General features: G+C 43.3%; 1 protein-coding gene across 3 annotated transcripts in view; it reads left to right on the forward strand.

Moving 5' to 3' along the window:
- Positions 1-14,992, forward strand: part of HSD17B3 (hydroxysteroid 17-beta dehydrogenase 3) — a 36,252-nt gene that overhangs the window by 2,916 nt on the left and 18,344 nt on the right. For 2 of the 3 annotated variants that reach the window (XM_084834093.1, XM_084834094.1), the window contains exons 2-6: positions 749-795; positions 4,110-4,185; positions 5,968-6,075; positions 8,920-8,987; positions 12,640-12,675. In XM_084834093.1, the coding sequence (XP_084690219.1) occupies positions 749-795; positions 4,110-4,185; positions 5,968-6,075; positions 8,920-8,987; positions 12,640-12,675 (335 nt within the window). Of the gene's footprint in view, positions 1-748; positions 796-4,109; positions 4,186-4,621; positions 4,779-5,967; positions 6,076-8,919; positions 8,988-12,639; positions 12,676-14,992 lie in introns of those variants that run through there. The other variant, XM_084834095.1, reaches the window with a different exon arrangement.

Here is a 14,992-nt window from a genome sequence, read left to right on the forward strand (position 1 = left end):
ATCCCCTCCACCACCTGAAAAGCCTCTCTGGGGGGTCTGAGGGGGACTCCTGAGCAATGTGGGATCAGGCATTGTGTGTGGGGCAGGGTGGGGGGCAGAACATTTCCTTTCATGAACTTCCTTAAGTTAACTTGTCTTAGGATCCAAGGAGTGGAGGCTGGTGGCTCCGATGTCAGTGGGGTAGTGAATCCGCTCCAGGTTTCAGTCAGAACCAGTTGGATAGCTCCTTTAGAATTCTGAACCTGGAGTGGATCACTGCCCCACTGACATTGGTGCCACCAGCCTACACTGGATCCTAGCCCAATTTAGTGGGGAGGGAATGGACACCTTTCCTTCTGTGAAATGGCTTACATTAACTTATGAGACAAGTCCATATTTATTATTATTATTGTTGTTGTTGTTGTTATACATCTATATTCACCTTGGTGGGTAAGAAATCCGTGTAGTCATTGGAGAATGAAAAGAATCCTGAGTCACACTGATTTAGGCACAAACATTTACTCAAGAACATCATCTTGTAAGGTGGTAGCATCTCTCTGCTCTGTAATACATTTTCCTCTATTCTATTCCCTGGATTAGATCACTTTGCATTATCCCCACTACTCCATTATACCATATATGGCTTTACTACATATTGACAAAGAAGTCTGGGATACACCCCCCACCCCCAATCAAGATGCTTAAAATGCAAGAAAGAACAAGGCAACTAAATATCATACATCTTCTTCCTCGCCTTTTCATTTTTTAGTGATCACTGGAGCAGGAGATGGCATTGGAAGAGCCTATGCCTTTGAGGTACGATAAACTTGTACAAAATTACTTAACATGTATATCACACTTTAGAGTATTCAGAGGACTTTGCATATGGTTTCACAGTTTTTCTTGCAGCCTTGTCAAGGGATGTATCTTTATTTGAGAGAGAGTACATCGAGGTGAGCAGAAGGGAGATCAGGACATTGGAGGCTAGGATTCAGCATCTTCGATAGCTCCTTTAGAGTTCTGTCTGGTTCTGACTGAAAAATTGTGAAACCATATGCAGAGTCCTCTGGAATGGATTTACAGCCCCACTGAAATTGGAGCCACCAGCCTCCACTGGATTGGGATATACTGCTAGATCTCTTGGTAATTTTCACTAAATTGGCAATGTTTTCTGACTCCTAATTGTCTAACAGCAACAACTACCCCCCCCCCGCAAAAAAAACAAAAACAAACTTGGGGCAGGAAAACCAGGAGTGGATTTTTGTATGAAAGGATATGGTTCTGGCACTGATCACATATTCTTGGGCTGAGCATGTGCTCAGAGGCACCCTGTTCTTTAATTCTTAGCATATGTTCACCCACCTCAGCCTCTGTTTGGCACCTGGATCAGGTTGCTGGACCTCCAAGATTCTTGTAAAAACAAAAAAGAGCAGATCCCACAAGCCTGAAATCTGCCCCACCCTACAGTAGTTTGTTGAAGGCGGCAATCCCATACTCACTTACTTGCAAGTAAGCCCCATTGAACTCAATGGGGCTTGTTTTTGAGTAGACATGTATAGGATTGTGGTATAAGTATACCTTGGAAGTGTGCCTATACTCAGAGCAACATGACGATGGAGTTCCACATGATAAATCCTCAGTGCTTGGTAATCTTGTTGGATATAGAGTGCTATATAAATCCTGTGAATAATAAAAATAAATAAAAATAAATAACAAAGAGTCTTGGGCACTTTAAAGACTAACAAATTTATTCTGGCATAAGCTTTCATAGACACTGTCCACTTTATCCAATGGGATCATGCATCTGATAAAGTGGGGAGTGTCCACGAAAGCTTATGCCAGAACAGATTTGTTAGTCTTTAAGGTGCCATAAAACTGTTCATTGTTTTTGCTGCAACAGAATTACCCCTCTGGGAATTGTTAAAATAAATACATCTCTCTATGGGCTTCTCCACATGGGGCTTTTATCCTGCAATTCAGGTTGGTTATTCATGGAAGTTTACAGGTCCTTTACATGGCGTTGTCAACCTCCAGTGCCTCTCCTGTGCTTACCTACCATTTCCTCAGCTTAATTTGAAACTGAGAGAATGAGGTAATAAAAAGAAGCGGTTTGAATTTGTCTGTGTAAAGAGGAAGCGGCACTATAATTGCAGCACCATCTAATGGCTGTATAATGAAACATATAGAACTTGTAGATAAAGCCAATCCTCCTAAAAAAAACAAACCCAGGAAGTGTGTGTGAAGGAGCCCATCTTAACTTATCATATGATAGTAAGGAGCCCGCAAAGAATCTGGAAGCAGAAGCCCCAGTAAAGTTGCAAGATAAAAAATCTGATGTTGAAAAGCCCTCAGTTTCAGCCAGATTAAGGACTATCTCCCAAATAAGGCTGTTTTGGGCAGCCCCTCTGTAGTGACTGCAATGTGTGTACTCCAGCTCATAGATAAGGGAATAATGGGATCAGTGTGGAGGCACAATTTGTCAAAGGAATGTTGTATCACATATTATAAAACCTGGAACCTTCTTTGCGGGGGGGGGGGAGATGTTGTTGTGTTCTGCTTAACACTGAAGACCTGAAGCTTTCATGCAGTGGTGCAGCTAAGTAATTGTAGGGCTTTCTGCATGAGGCTGTTAATGCACTGAATCTACTTTCATATTTGTTGCAGAATTGAGATCAAGGCATGACATGAGGAGCATTTCCTTTCCTGCTTTTCTGCTACATAACCTCTAAGTGGCACTGTGGTATAGCGGAATAGCACAAATACACAAATGGAAACAGCATTTTATTTCACCATCAGAAATAATTCCCTATTTTCCCTGCTCTAAGAAATTTGCCAAAAGTGCTATTTACAAACAGAAGCAAAACTGGAAGGTCATGACATTGTCTAAAGAACCTATAAACAACCATAATTAGGGAATGATGAGTGCACAATAAATGCTTCATGTAGAAAAGTCCTATGAGAGACTCCCTTTAGATGGCCATGTGTATTGCTTCAGTTGTGAAGCACACAACCAACACTTCTGTTCCCCCTGCCATCGCCATTCCATTCCATGCTTTGCAACTGCTTTTACATTCCTTATATGTTAAAACAACAACAAAAAACTGTTTGCCAATACTGATTTTAAAAAGAAATAATCTGATCATGTGCAGTTTTGCATTTTAAATGCACTTAAATCATAGCACCATTGTGACTACAATAATAAAATAGAGTTTGGTTCTGCTGCCCTGATGCCATCATCACCTGCTGCTCTCTGGCTGCTCATTTGAGGGTCCCCTGGGCTGGAGGGCCCTGGACTTTGGCCCTAAGATCCAGTCCTAGCTGCACCACTACTTTCATGTGGACATGACCTTCACAGAGGGTGGACGATAACATAAAATAGGGAGGGAGTGAACCTTGGTCATCATTTTGAAGATCAAGGCCCATATGAACCTTTTTATACTTTTGCCATTAGAGGCTTTTCTACATGAGGCTTTTGACCCACACCTTTATCGAGGCTTCTGCTTCGAGATTCTTTGCAGGATTAAGATCGTCTCCTTTACATGTGATTTTTTTCCATGGTTTTTTTCTTCTACCCTTCTATATGTTCCATTATACAACCACTAGGTGGCAGTGTGGTATAGCACAATTGTGCAATTACACTAGGTTTCTATAACACCATTCAGAAAAACATATTAGACTTTTTTTTTAGGGGAAAAAAGTGAAAATGGTCATAAAGCATGGAAGCATGAGAGAGGATGACAATGTCATGTAAAGGACCCATAAACTACTGTGAGTGAGAAATCACAAGCACATAATAAAAGCCTCTTGTAGAAAGGCTCTAGGAGTCAGAATTTCCCAATTCACTCAGACTCGCGTTGTACAACTAGAAATCTAGCCATTGCTTTGTTTTTCAGCTGCCCTTGGGCATTCCACATATTTGTGGATATCAGGAGAAATGTAGCAAGCATCTGGGAAATGTTCTGACAAGAGTTAAGATAGTACAAGATGGTCAGTTCCTTTTGGTGATTAGGGTTGTTTTCTCACAGAATGTCATTAATGAAAGCATAATGACCTTTGCACTGAAATTGCTCTATCACATCACAGCCTGGTCAATTCTGAAACATTAATATGTTTACAACTTGTTTTTGTAGCTGGCCAAACGTGGACTAAATATTGTTTTGATTAGCAGAACACTCGAAAAATTGCAGAAGGTAGCCTCTGAAATTGGTAAGTCTCTATAAAATGAGAGTGTTCTTTTCATGCTGGCTTGGGGATGATGGGAGTTGTAGTCCAACACGACTAGGGGGCACCAGGTTGGGAAAGGCTGCTCTAGGCACATATGGACAGTTTTGTGAGCACATACAGTGTGCTTCTATATTTGGCTCCAATTAATATCAGTGTTGGGATGCTTCACACGTGACACGGCAAGTTATGTTTCCAGCATGCCGTTCATGTGTCCATGCAGTGTGTGCTAACATTTGAAGGACAGCTGCATTCTGTAAGCATACACTGGACATGTGACCATGAGCGATACATAGCTATGGCTTCTTGCCATCTTGCTTTCATATTCTGCAGTGGGCTGCTACCTTTGCTACAAAATAGTGAGCAAACTTTCAGTTCTTTAGAATTCTTTATCAGCTGCACATTAAGCAAAGTGGCAGGCGGGGGAGAAAAGCTGACTTGATGTTGTAGACACGGAAGTTTGCCTTTGGTCACAGTCTTAAGATGGAGTGCAGGAGGGTGGAGCAGACTTAATTTGATTAGGCTCAGCTAGATGCTATTGCCCTACTGTGGATTGGCGGCGGGGACCGTCGGTCGAGGTGCAGGGGATTATGGACTAACATGGCTTCCTGTGTTTGTTTCTTTGTTTGCTTGTTCTTGTTAAAATGTTGTTGTGATCAGTAGATGGACAAACTGAAAATTAGGGCAGCAATCTTTATCCGATTAATTGGTTAGATTAAGCCATTTAAACTCCTTTTAGAGAGCAATCCTGTGGTCTCTAGACAGCGTCCCAGAGGTCATAGGTTTGATTGGGGAAAACCTAGTCACAGCTCTGACCTCAGAGGAGTTTTCCTGATGTCAGAGCCCTGCTCCTGGCTCCACCCAGCCACCACACAGATTTCTGTGGTGGCTTCCACTGTGAGGTTGGAACTCTGATCTCATAGAGGGCAGGGAAATGGGCATATTGGGGGCATGTCACTGGACGGGGAGGGAGAGGCCAAGGATCTGACGGATCCTAAGCCCTCCCAACCACTGACCAGGCCCCCAACAGCATGGGGGCATTTAGACCGGCTCAAGAACTGGTCTAAATGAACTCCCTCCCACTGCATTGCTTGTGTTAAAGTTCAAAAACAGCTCCATGGAGAGAGGGAAAAGCCAAAACCCAGGTCCATCATTACTTCTGCCCTGCCAGCAAGAGCTTGGGAAAGATTGGAGGCTCCAAGATTGGTGTGCTCCTTTGCTTGGGCTCCTCACTTTTTGCACTGCACTCTTAAATCAGGTAAAAAGGCATCTCCTGCTAACGGGGCAACTCATTTTTAATGGTAATTATTTTTTTAATATAAGTACTTATAAAAACTGCAGATGGCAGACAAGATCTTAGAAGAGTCATTCCCCCCCCCTTTTTCAAATGGGAGATTTTCTGCTTCGATGTAGACATGTGCCATCTAAAAACAGAAGAAGTATACCTTTTCTTCAAAACAATTGTTTAAGCCACACTCAGATTTAGGATGCAATTCTAAACCCGCCAGAGGCTGGCTGAGGAGCCTTTGGATGCAGTGCGCCACTTCACTGACAGAGAAGGAGTCCCACTGGTGGGATGGTACTTATGTGTCAGGCCCCATGGTATGCTACAGAAAGCTCCACAGGGTAGATGTCCCCCTGACAGTGTACCAGCAGTGAGCGTGTATGTGAAGAATCATACTGCCTCTGTGCAGTAGTCCATTGTTGTTCTAGCAGCAGCCAGCCCAGTTTGAAGAGCACAGAACTGTATTTTTGTTTCAAATGCAGAGCAGACCACAGGGAAAAAAGTGAAAATAATACAAGCAGACTTCACCAAAAAGGACATATATGATGATATTGAAGAAAGTCTTCAAGGATTAGAAATTGGAGTTTTGGGTAAGCTATCCAAGGGTTAATTGGATTTTCAAGGGTTACTTCAGATTGGAGTGAGAAATGTCTTGTTCCTATGTATATAAAAAAATTTTAATTGTTGCAATATATTAGAAAGCCAAAATTATGAATTAATAAAATGTGTAAGACATTCTTTGAAGATGAAAACTATGGTGAGCATTTAATATGTCACCTGTCATTAAAAGCAATCAAACGGTTGGTTAATCAAAAATGTTTAGCTCTTATAGTAGGGGTGTTGAACCTTTTTCAGCATGAGGGCCAAATTCCATTTTGGAGAAGCTCTCAGGGGCCATATTACAGTGGTGGGTAGGACTGAGGGCAAAAGGAGCAGAGCAAAATGCCAAAAATACCAGGGTATTTTAGCTTAAAGTTCCGACTGCTAGTAACTATGCCTCAGTAGAGGCATTTCAACCTTTTAGAATGGGAAAAAGCTACAAAGGCCAGGAAATCACCAAACTATAGGCAGTCAAATGAAAGGGGCGGCCCACAGGAAGGGGGCGGGGCCATCTGGGGAACTCTAGGTGGGCCAAATTGGAACTGCAGGCCTGAAGAGAAATGTTCGTAGTGTGCTTCACCACAGAAGTAATATACAAAGCTGTCTAAGGGGTGGCGGGGGGGAGGGGGGCATAAGACCATTAAGTCCAGGGTCTCACATTACCTAGCTGCACCACTGGTTTCAGGAGTTGGGGCCAGGCAAATTAGAGCCCTAGAACTAACAGGGAGAATGAAAAAGGAGGGAAAGAGACTTGGGGAAGGGGGTTGCCCGATTGGGATAAGGAAAAGAGCTTGCAGAGGTTTGTCTCTGGCTGTGGGCCATGCACCAAAGTTAATCCTTGCCTACATTTGCCGTGGCACGAGAGGAGGGCAGGACAGAGTAGCTATCTTTACTGAACACACACCAGTTTCTAGTATCTTGTGTTCTGGGTTTCTCTTCGAGCTATTTATTATGAACCCTGGAAGCCACCAAGGCTTCAGATTACATTGTGTATCAAGCCAACTTTTCTGGAGAATTTGGCTCGCCCACGATTGGCATGAAGAGGAAGCAGGGAGAATACGGAAACGAAAATCTGGCTGCAATCATTACTGCTGGATGACCAGGGCAAGGCTGCAATGAAGTGGCTGGGCTTCCGACCAAAAACGTGTTTAAAAGAGAGACCAAATGTCTATACACAAACACGTGATACAAAAGCAGGTACAGGGGTGGAGACTATGATTTGTAGGGAAATGACCTCATGAAAATAGAGCAGAACTGAGAGATACCTTTCCTGGGATCCTGTTGGATCCTTCCTGAAAACAGGGCCGGGGTGTGGAAAAACTCCTGAAATTACAGCAAAGGACATCTTGAAAAAGGCTGCATGCAGGTCACCGCTTCAGGTAGAGCGGGGACCTTAGGCGTCCAGAGCCTGTGTTCTGAAGGAAAAGGTTTTTATGAGGCTCTGCAGCAGAACACCGGGTTCCATGGCTTAAAGTGGTTTCAGCAGAGGAGCAAGAGCCAACAGAGGCAGTCAAGACAACTAGGCTTGTCAAGCAACCAAAGAGCAAGCCTATGGTTCCAGACCTTGGGAGGCTATGGACCCAAGTGGTTTCAGTGAGCAATTTCAACAAAGTGGCATCTTGCCCTTGAGAGGCTGGGAATACCATATGCCAGAGCTCAGGGTTGTTACAGGGTTTTGACAAAAAGGTCCAATGGAAAACACTCTGGGTTCAACTTAGACAAAACAAACAAAAAGAAGGGAAAAATGGCTTTGAGCACCACAGATAGTAGACTCAGTAAGATGGACCCAAGTCCAGTTACGACAGTACTTCTCAGTTATTGCAGTGCTTGAAGGTGTGAAGCCTTTATCAGGCTTCTGCACTTAACACAGATTCCATGTAACACCATGGAAGCATGCAACTATTTGCCTAGGTATAATCATGTCTATGTCCCATGCCTAAACTAATTGTGAGGCATTTAGTTTGGTGCTATTTGATAAATTCATATTTTTGAATCTCTTCCTATGTGACCAGAGGTACATTTTCTCATGACAAGATCGCTTGCTGAGTACTTTCCATTAATCCAAAGATGCAAGCCCTTTTGGCTCATCTTTATGTCAGTTGACAGGCTGAACTTCTTAAAGTGACAGTATCATGTCATGTCAAAGACTGGGCTGAAATGGCTTTTCTGCTCTATACCAACAGAAGGATGCTGCTCTGTCACCAATGTTGAAGTAAGATTCAGCTGCTGGTCCAGTCCTGCTTTTGTATGTGGAATGGGTGGGGGTTGGAGATCCCAACGAAGTCAGCAAACTTGCTTGGGATCTCCGTGAGATCTGAGATTCATTTACTATTGTATAAAAACTAACCCGAGTGAATTGAGCAATGGCTCTACCTTCAGTTTGGCCATGTTCACATGTGATGGTGGCAAACTGTGGGTTGGTTAATCCAGAATTTGCCATGGTGTGTACTGGGTGAAAGCCACTTCCAATTTCAGTATGCACCTTCCAATCTTCCCAACTGTAGGTTGCTCTGTGATGTGTGAACCCAGAAACTTTGGATTATTTGTGGATCAAACAACCCAAAGTTAACCTAAGAACCAATCGTAGATTAACTTTGGGTTGTTTAACCCACAAACAACCCAAAGTGTCTGGGTTCACACATCATGGAGCAACCTACAGTGGGGTCAATTGGAGGTTGCATATTGAAATCTGAAGCAGCTCACACCCGGCATGCACCACAGCAAATCGTAGGTTAATTAACCCACGATTCACAGCTCTTACATGTGAACTGGGTCATTAAGTCAGTTGTACCATCTAGTTGTGTAATTCTACTTACTATGCTTCCTTTTATTAGTTAATAATGTTGGAATGCTTCCTGACTGCCTCCCATGCCGTTTTCTTAATATGCCAGACAAAGATCAGGTAAGGAGCATTCTGTGATAGCGTGTGCTCTAGAATGCAACTGCTAAGGCCAACAAGTCCCCTTTCATACAGAACATAGACAACTAACTTCTGTCTTAAAATTAATGGAGAGAAGTCCAATGAGCTTTTAAAACAGGCATGGGTAATGTGTGGCCCTCCAGATCTGTTGGCTTACAACTCCCATAAACCCTCACCATTGGCTATGCTGGCTAGGGCTGTTGCAAGGTGCAGCCCAAAACACCCGGAGGGCCAAAAGTGGCCCACCCCTGTTTTAAAATAAGGAGTTCAATTTGTTGCTCTCTGAATTTATTTTGATGAAGATTCTTTTGAAATGAATAGAGCATTTTTACAAAGTCCTGTAATTCTAAGCCTTAAGTCAAATTCCTTAGACCATCTTGTTTCCCCGAACATCATATTCCAAAAATGCTTAAAAAAAACAAACCACCAATGGCCACTTCCAGAATAGGTCTTTATTGTGCAATTGCCCTGCCCCATTAACAGAATTTTATGGGGGGGGGGCCCTCCAACTTCTTCCACTTATAACCCTTCCATGTTTTCCCACTGCGTCTTCCATTCTCCTCCCCCCACCCCCAATCCACTAAGGAGAAAAAGATGGAGTAGCTGCAAAATGTCTTTTGACTGTTAGCGCCAGCAGCCTTCCATCTGGGAGTGTCCTGTGTTTCCTGATAAAATCCACAGAAAATCTGGTAAACTTGAAGAAAGGCAAAGGGATGCAGAGGAATTCACTTATAACGCCCAGCTTTATGATGGACTGGAGGTAACCAGAAAAGCAAAACTAAGGCTGAAGCCCTGTGCACACTTATTGGGAGTAAGTCCCATTGAACTCAATGGAGCTTAGTTCTGAGTAAATATATAGAAGATTCTGTTGTAACTCCCACTGATCCCAGTGAGTAGACATTTCTGGTCACTTGTTTTACAAGATGTTCACATCTCCTCTACATTGCTTTGGGAGGGCACAGCTCCAAACACAGCTTACAAATACTTCAAATAAATACATAACAAATAATATTGTTATTTAGTGGACAGCAGCCTGACTTTTATGCCAGCCAGATAGATTTCATGTAATCTGGCGGGATTATAGTACCCAAAGCAATGTTGTTGGTGGACTAGTGACAGCCTGGGAAGATAGAATGGCTATGCTGCTCTGTAGGTGGTAAAAATTGGAGAGCTGTGCTGTCGCCACTGCTTCAGCCTTCCCCTGGAACCTGGTTTGCCTCCCCACCACTGCGACACGTGCGCGCGCCTACACACACACACACACGGGGAAATGAGAGGAGCTTCACTTTTCTCAATGATGTACAGTTGATCCTTTGATCCAAAGGATCAAAGTTGAATTGATCCTTTGGTGGTGGTACAGCAGCCTCCCCTTGTTTACAGGTAAGTTTGTTTTCTTTGTGGATCTGATTTTGCATTATCATGGACACTGTCTCCATGACAACGGAAGGAGAAGCAAAGGGAGGCTTACCGAGGTTTTTTTCAAGGAATTGGCTTTGGTGCACTTTGGTCCGTGCAGGGCTCCACGAGCGAGTGCACCGCTCCAGTATAAATCGCTTCACAGAACATATTTCCAGATGGGGTGGGGGGATTGGAGTAAATGTCATCAGACTGGCAGGGGCTGCTCAACCAATAAGAAAGCCTCCCCCATCCAGGCTCACCTTTTTCCTTCCCCTGATACTCTCGTAAAGCAATGGATGGAAATTTAGCCTCATTGACCACAATGGGAGTTACTTTTGAGGAGACCCCTTCCCCAAGCTATGCCTGAGTCCACCAATTGTTTTTTATTTCTCCTCCTCTAAAACCACTATCTCACTCTGTACCTATCATTCGATAGTGCTAATGTGTGATAGTAACATAGTGAGAGATAGGGGACATAGCTGTTGCTAAACAAATGCGTGGTGGTGACCTAGTGACATTAAAAACCTCTTTGTAGGTGTGATTTTTTAAAAACCTTCCTTTCTGGATGGGTGATTTCTCTATCACGCATTTGCTCTATCACACAAGTGCTGTATCGTGCAATTGCGATGTGTGATAGAGCCATAGAGACATGAAAGAAATCACCCATCCCAAAAGGAAGAAGTTAAAAAAATCATACCTACAAAGGGGTTTTCAATGTCACTAGGCCACTATCACACATTTGTCCAGCAATAGCTATGCCCCCAAATAGCAGCATAGCGAGGTAGTGAGATAGGGGATATAGGTATTGCTGGACAAATGCGAGATAGTGACATACTGAGATAGCGAGATGGGGGGAGGTGTAGGTACTGCTGACAAAAGCGCTATTTTGGTTTAACGTTTTAATTTTTAAAAAGAAGTTAGAGGCCTGCCTGGAGCACACCTATACTTTGTGGGGATGGCCACCAGAGTTTAGTGGTAGGCAAGGTGAAGTAAATGCTATGAGGTAGCGCAGAATTCTGACAGCCAGCCCTGAAATGGCGGAAACAGTGGGGAAATGCAGGCAGGGAAAACATTGGGGAAATACTCCTTGACTGGGGTTAGTGAGGTGAAAGACACACCCCTGGGCAGGGCTATCACCGGAGTAAATGCAGAGGATGGTGCACACCACAACAGAAGCACAGACAAGCAGAATTAAGGAAAACAATCAGACTAAAAGTAGTCTCAGAAGAACCATTTTTTTTGGCATGAAACTCTGGAGTGGCTGCAGGATGGCCACGACATCATGTATCCCTAATGACATCCAAACGCAGCCAGCTTGGAGTAAGTCACTCATGGAGACAACCCATGGTAAATAGATGGCTTAAAAGATTGTTGGGCAGGCAGAAAAATGGCTGATGGCATCTTGGTAGCTGATGCAGAAAATCCAAATAGTATCCCGCATGATGGGAAAATGTAATAATAATCTACATAACTGACAATTTGTGGCCTGTTAATGGCTGCCCAAATCTGGCTGCCTGAGGCAGGATATCTCACCCTACTAATGGTTGGGTTGTCCTGTGCAAGCAAATTAGTTATGTTTCTACCCAAGTCAAGTGAGAAGGCCTATCTGCTCACATCTTAGGGTGGCCATGTGAACTCTTTTACAGAGGACAGTCCTCTATTTGAAGGGCTGCCAGAGGACCACCCTGTATTTGAAGGTGTCCTCTATTTGAAGGGCTGCCAGAGGACCACCCTGTATTTGAAGGTGTCCTCTATTTGAAGGGCTGCCAGAGGACCACCCTGTATTTGAAGGTGTCCTCTATTTGAAGGGCTGCCAGAGGACCACCCTGTATTTGAAGGTGTCCTCTATTTGAAGGGCTGTTCTGTCCAATTCCAGTTTAAAGAAAATGAACCATAACAACAGTTTCCTATCAACAGTTAGCACCTGAACAGGCAGGCACACAGGTCACCTGGTCACAGTCTTCCACACTATGGTGAGACATACTGTATTTCTATTTAAATTTTAATTATTATTTTTACATTCACATCTATACATATAAATTAGCACATGCACATTTTATAAAAATTATTATCCTCTTTTTGGGGTAATCCATAAGTGGCCACCCTACTCAGGTAGCAACATTCTGTCATCCTTAAGCGTTTCCTTTTGGAAATCATGACAAACTGAATTTTCTGGACATCTTGTCTTTACCAGATCAGTAAATCTCCCATGTAATCTGTTTATTATTCCCAAAAGGACCTCCTCAACTGCAACATCATGTCTCTCACCAAGGTATGTACCACATACAAGCTCAGCCTGTATTGGAAAGAAAGGTATTTCTTTTGTGTGGAGGATTCTACAAACAAATAATTTGTGGTCAAATATGTTTTTCTTACAAAAGGTTCTGTGTGATCATAGCTTTATTACCTATTGGTTGAAAAGATCTTGGAGGAGGTTTCCAAAATTACCTTGAATTGTGGTTGCTATGGGCTGCTTCACACTTTATGGATACATGTTGCAGTCTTGTGTTGTGTGTTTGCCAAAAGAAAGAAAGGAAAGTGTAACATTTGAAAGGAATACATGTCTTTTTAAAAATCTTGTCTGGGCCATGGAGATAAAAGACTTGAGTTCTCTTAGTCAAGAATTCCTTTTTTGAGAACTTTCCAGCTGCCCTAAAAAAAAAAAAAAGGAACACAAGGAGCTGCTGATAAAACCAGTTAACGAAGCCACATAATCACTGCAGTTCTCTCAGGCCTGGCCCAAGACATTTTGCTGTCTGAGGTGAAGGACAAGATGGCACACACACCCCATTCAATGTACAGAAGCGGTCTGGACTGGCAATTGACTCTTCAATACTGTTGACAGAACAGTGTCCTTCACCACACCTGAGGGCAGCAGGGTAGCTTAGGGGATGCAGGACAGGCCACATGATACACCCAGCTCTGACCTCCAACACCTAACCTCTGCTACCCACTCCCCCTGCATCCACCTCTTGAGGCTACTGCCACAGTCTCCCTAATGGCAGAGCCAGCCACCCTCCTAGTCCAGTATCCTCCGTCTTCCTTCCTGCTTTCCTTCCGTTTCATTTTTGACCTATTCTTCATGCTCATTTGCGTCGCCATTACCCCTCGTATGAATTCCCTGCAACCACTGGGCACTTTTTGGAGCAATCTGTGGTTCACATTTTGGGAGTTTTTAACACTTGATACCACAAGTGCCTTTGAGGCCCCCTTGTGCTATTTATGCACAAGTCTGAATGTGGATAACGTGTGACAGGAAGCAGAAGAGAGTTCTTTTAAAAACAAAACCCGAATGTTCCGCGTTTATATTCATATCACAAGAGAAATAAAACAAACTCAGCACAGTTAGTGTACATGTGTGAAAATGATTGTATTGCTGTCCTTGATTTTAATCAATTAACCCCCTTCTGAATATGTTTTTAGCTGACGTGGCTAATAGGCACTGCTGTGTCTGTCTTCCATGGACCTGTCTAATCTTCTTATAATTCTGATGTAGTTGCTTAACTTCAGCAGAAATGTCATTGCTTGAAGGATTTTCTGCCTTCTGCTAGTAGTGAAGTGTTTGCCTCTCCAACCAGGTGGGGTTAGAATTGGTTGCCTTGCAGTTTGGGATGGCAGATTAACCTGAACTGAGGTAATGTGTTTATTAGTTCAGTGCATCCTCAACCAATATCTCTTTAAGCATGACAGAGAAGACCTTTATTATCATATTTTCTTCTAAACTGCTTGGAAAGCTGTTTGTCTAAGCTCTATTCAAACTCCATACTCAATTTTACAAGGGATTTTGGCAGCTTTATGTTCATAGGGTTATCCAAATGCGTGGGCCTCCCCCACCCCCGTTTTTTTTTGTAGACAGATTCTGACAACTGCTTGCTTTGGTATCTGCTCAAATTCTGTTCCCAAAAAGAGCAAAAGAAATTCAAATGGAAGATGATCTGTCCTTCTGAACATGTATCATGGTTTTAGATTTTTCAGACATCAACATTGCTGTTCGTTGCAACCTCAGCAAGAACCTTTGTGGATATTTATCATAGATCATCCTATCTCATTCCCTGAACTGTTAGGTGTCTCTCTGGGTTACTTTAACCTAGCTTTCACCACATTTTGCCTACTGTTTAATCTCTTGATTCCCACTTGCTGTGCCTCTTCCATACCATGTCCTGAGAGGAGCACATGTCTTCCAGACCACTTGAGACTGTTCCTCTCTCCTTGCTTCTTCTTGGCTCCTAGCTCCTGTTCTTCCCGCTCTCTCCATTATTCAAACAGCTTCTCCTCCTTGTAAAGGATTTGGGGTGGGGGAGTGTTGAGTGCTCTCATGCAACATGACTGATGTGTGTAAGCCGCAAGTACACCCATTTAGTCCATGGTGATCTCGCAGTTTCTGCATAGGAGACATATGGAATTCTGGGCTGTGCATGCTGTAGGAATTAGTGTTGTAGCCATGTGACACAGTGCCATGTTTTCCCTTCATTTTTCCGCTCTTCTGATTATGCGCTGAAGTGCCAAACTGCGAGCTTGGGATCTTCCCATCCACGCAGTAGAGCAAGCACCCCCATCTTTTCCTGGCTATGTTGAAGCAGCTTTGTTTA

This window comes from Heloderma suspectum, chromosome 2, assembly GCF_057233095.1.
Source record: "Heloderma suspectum isolate Gila_16-S chromosome 2, 16-S_ref, whole genome shotgun sequence".
Classification (NCBI taxonomy): domain Eukaryota; kingdom Metazoa; phylum Chordata; class Lepidosauria; order Squamata; family Helodermatidae; genus Heloderma; species Heloderma suspectum.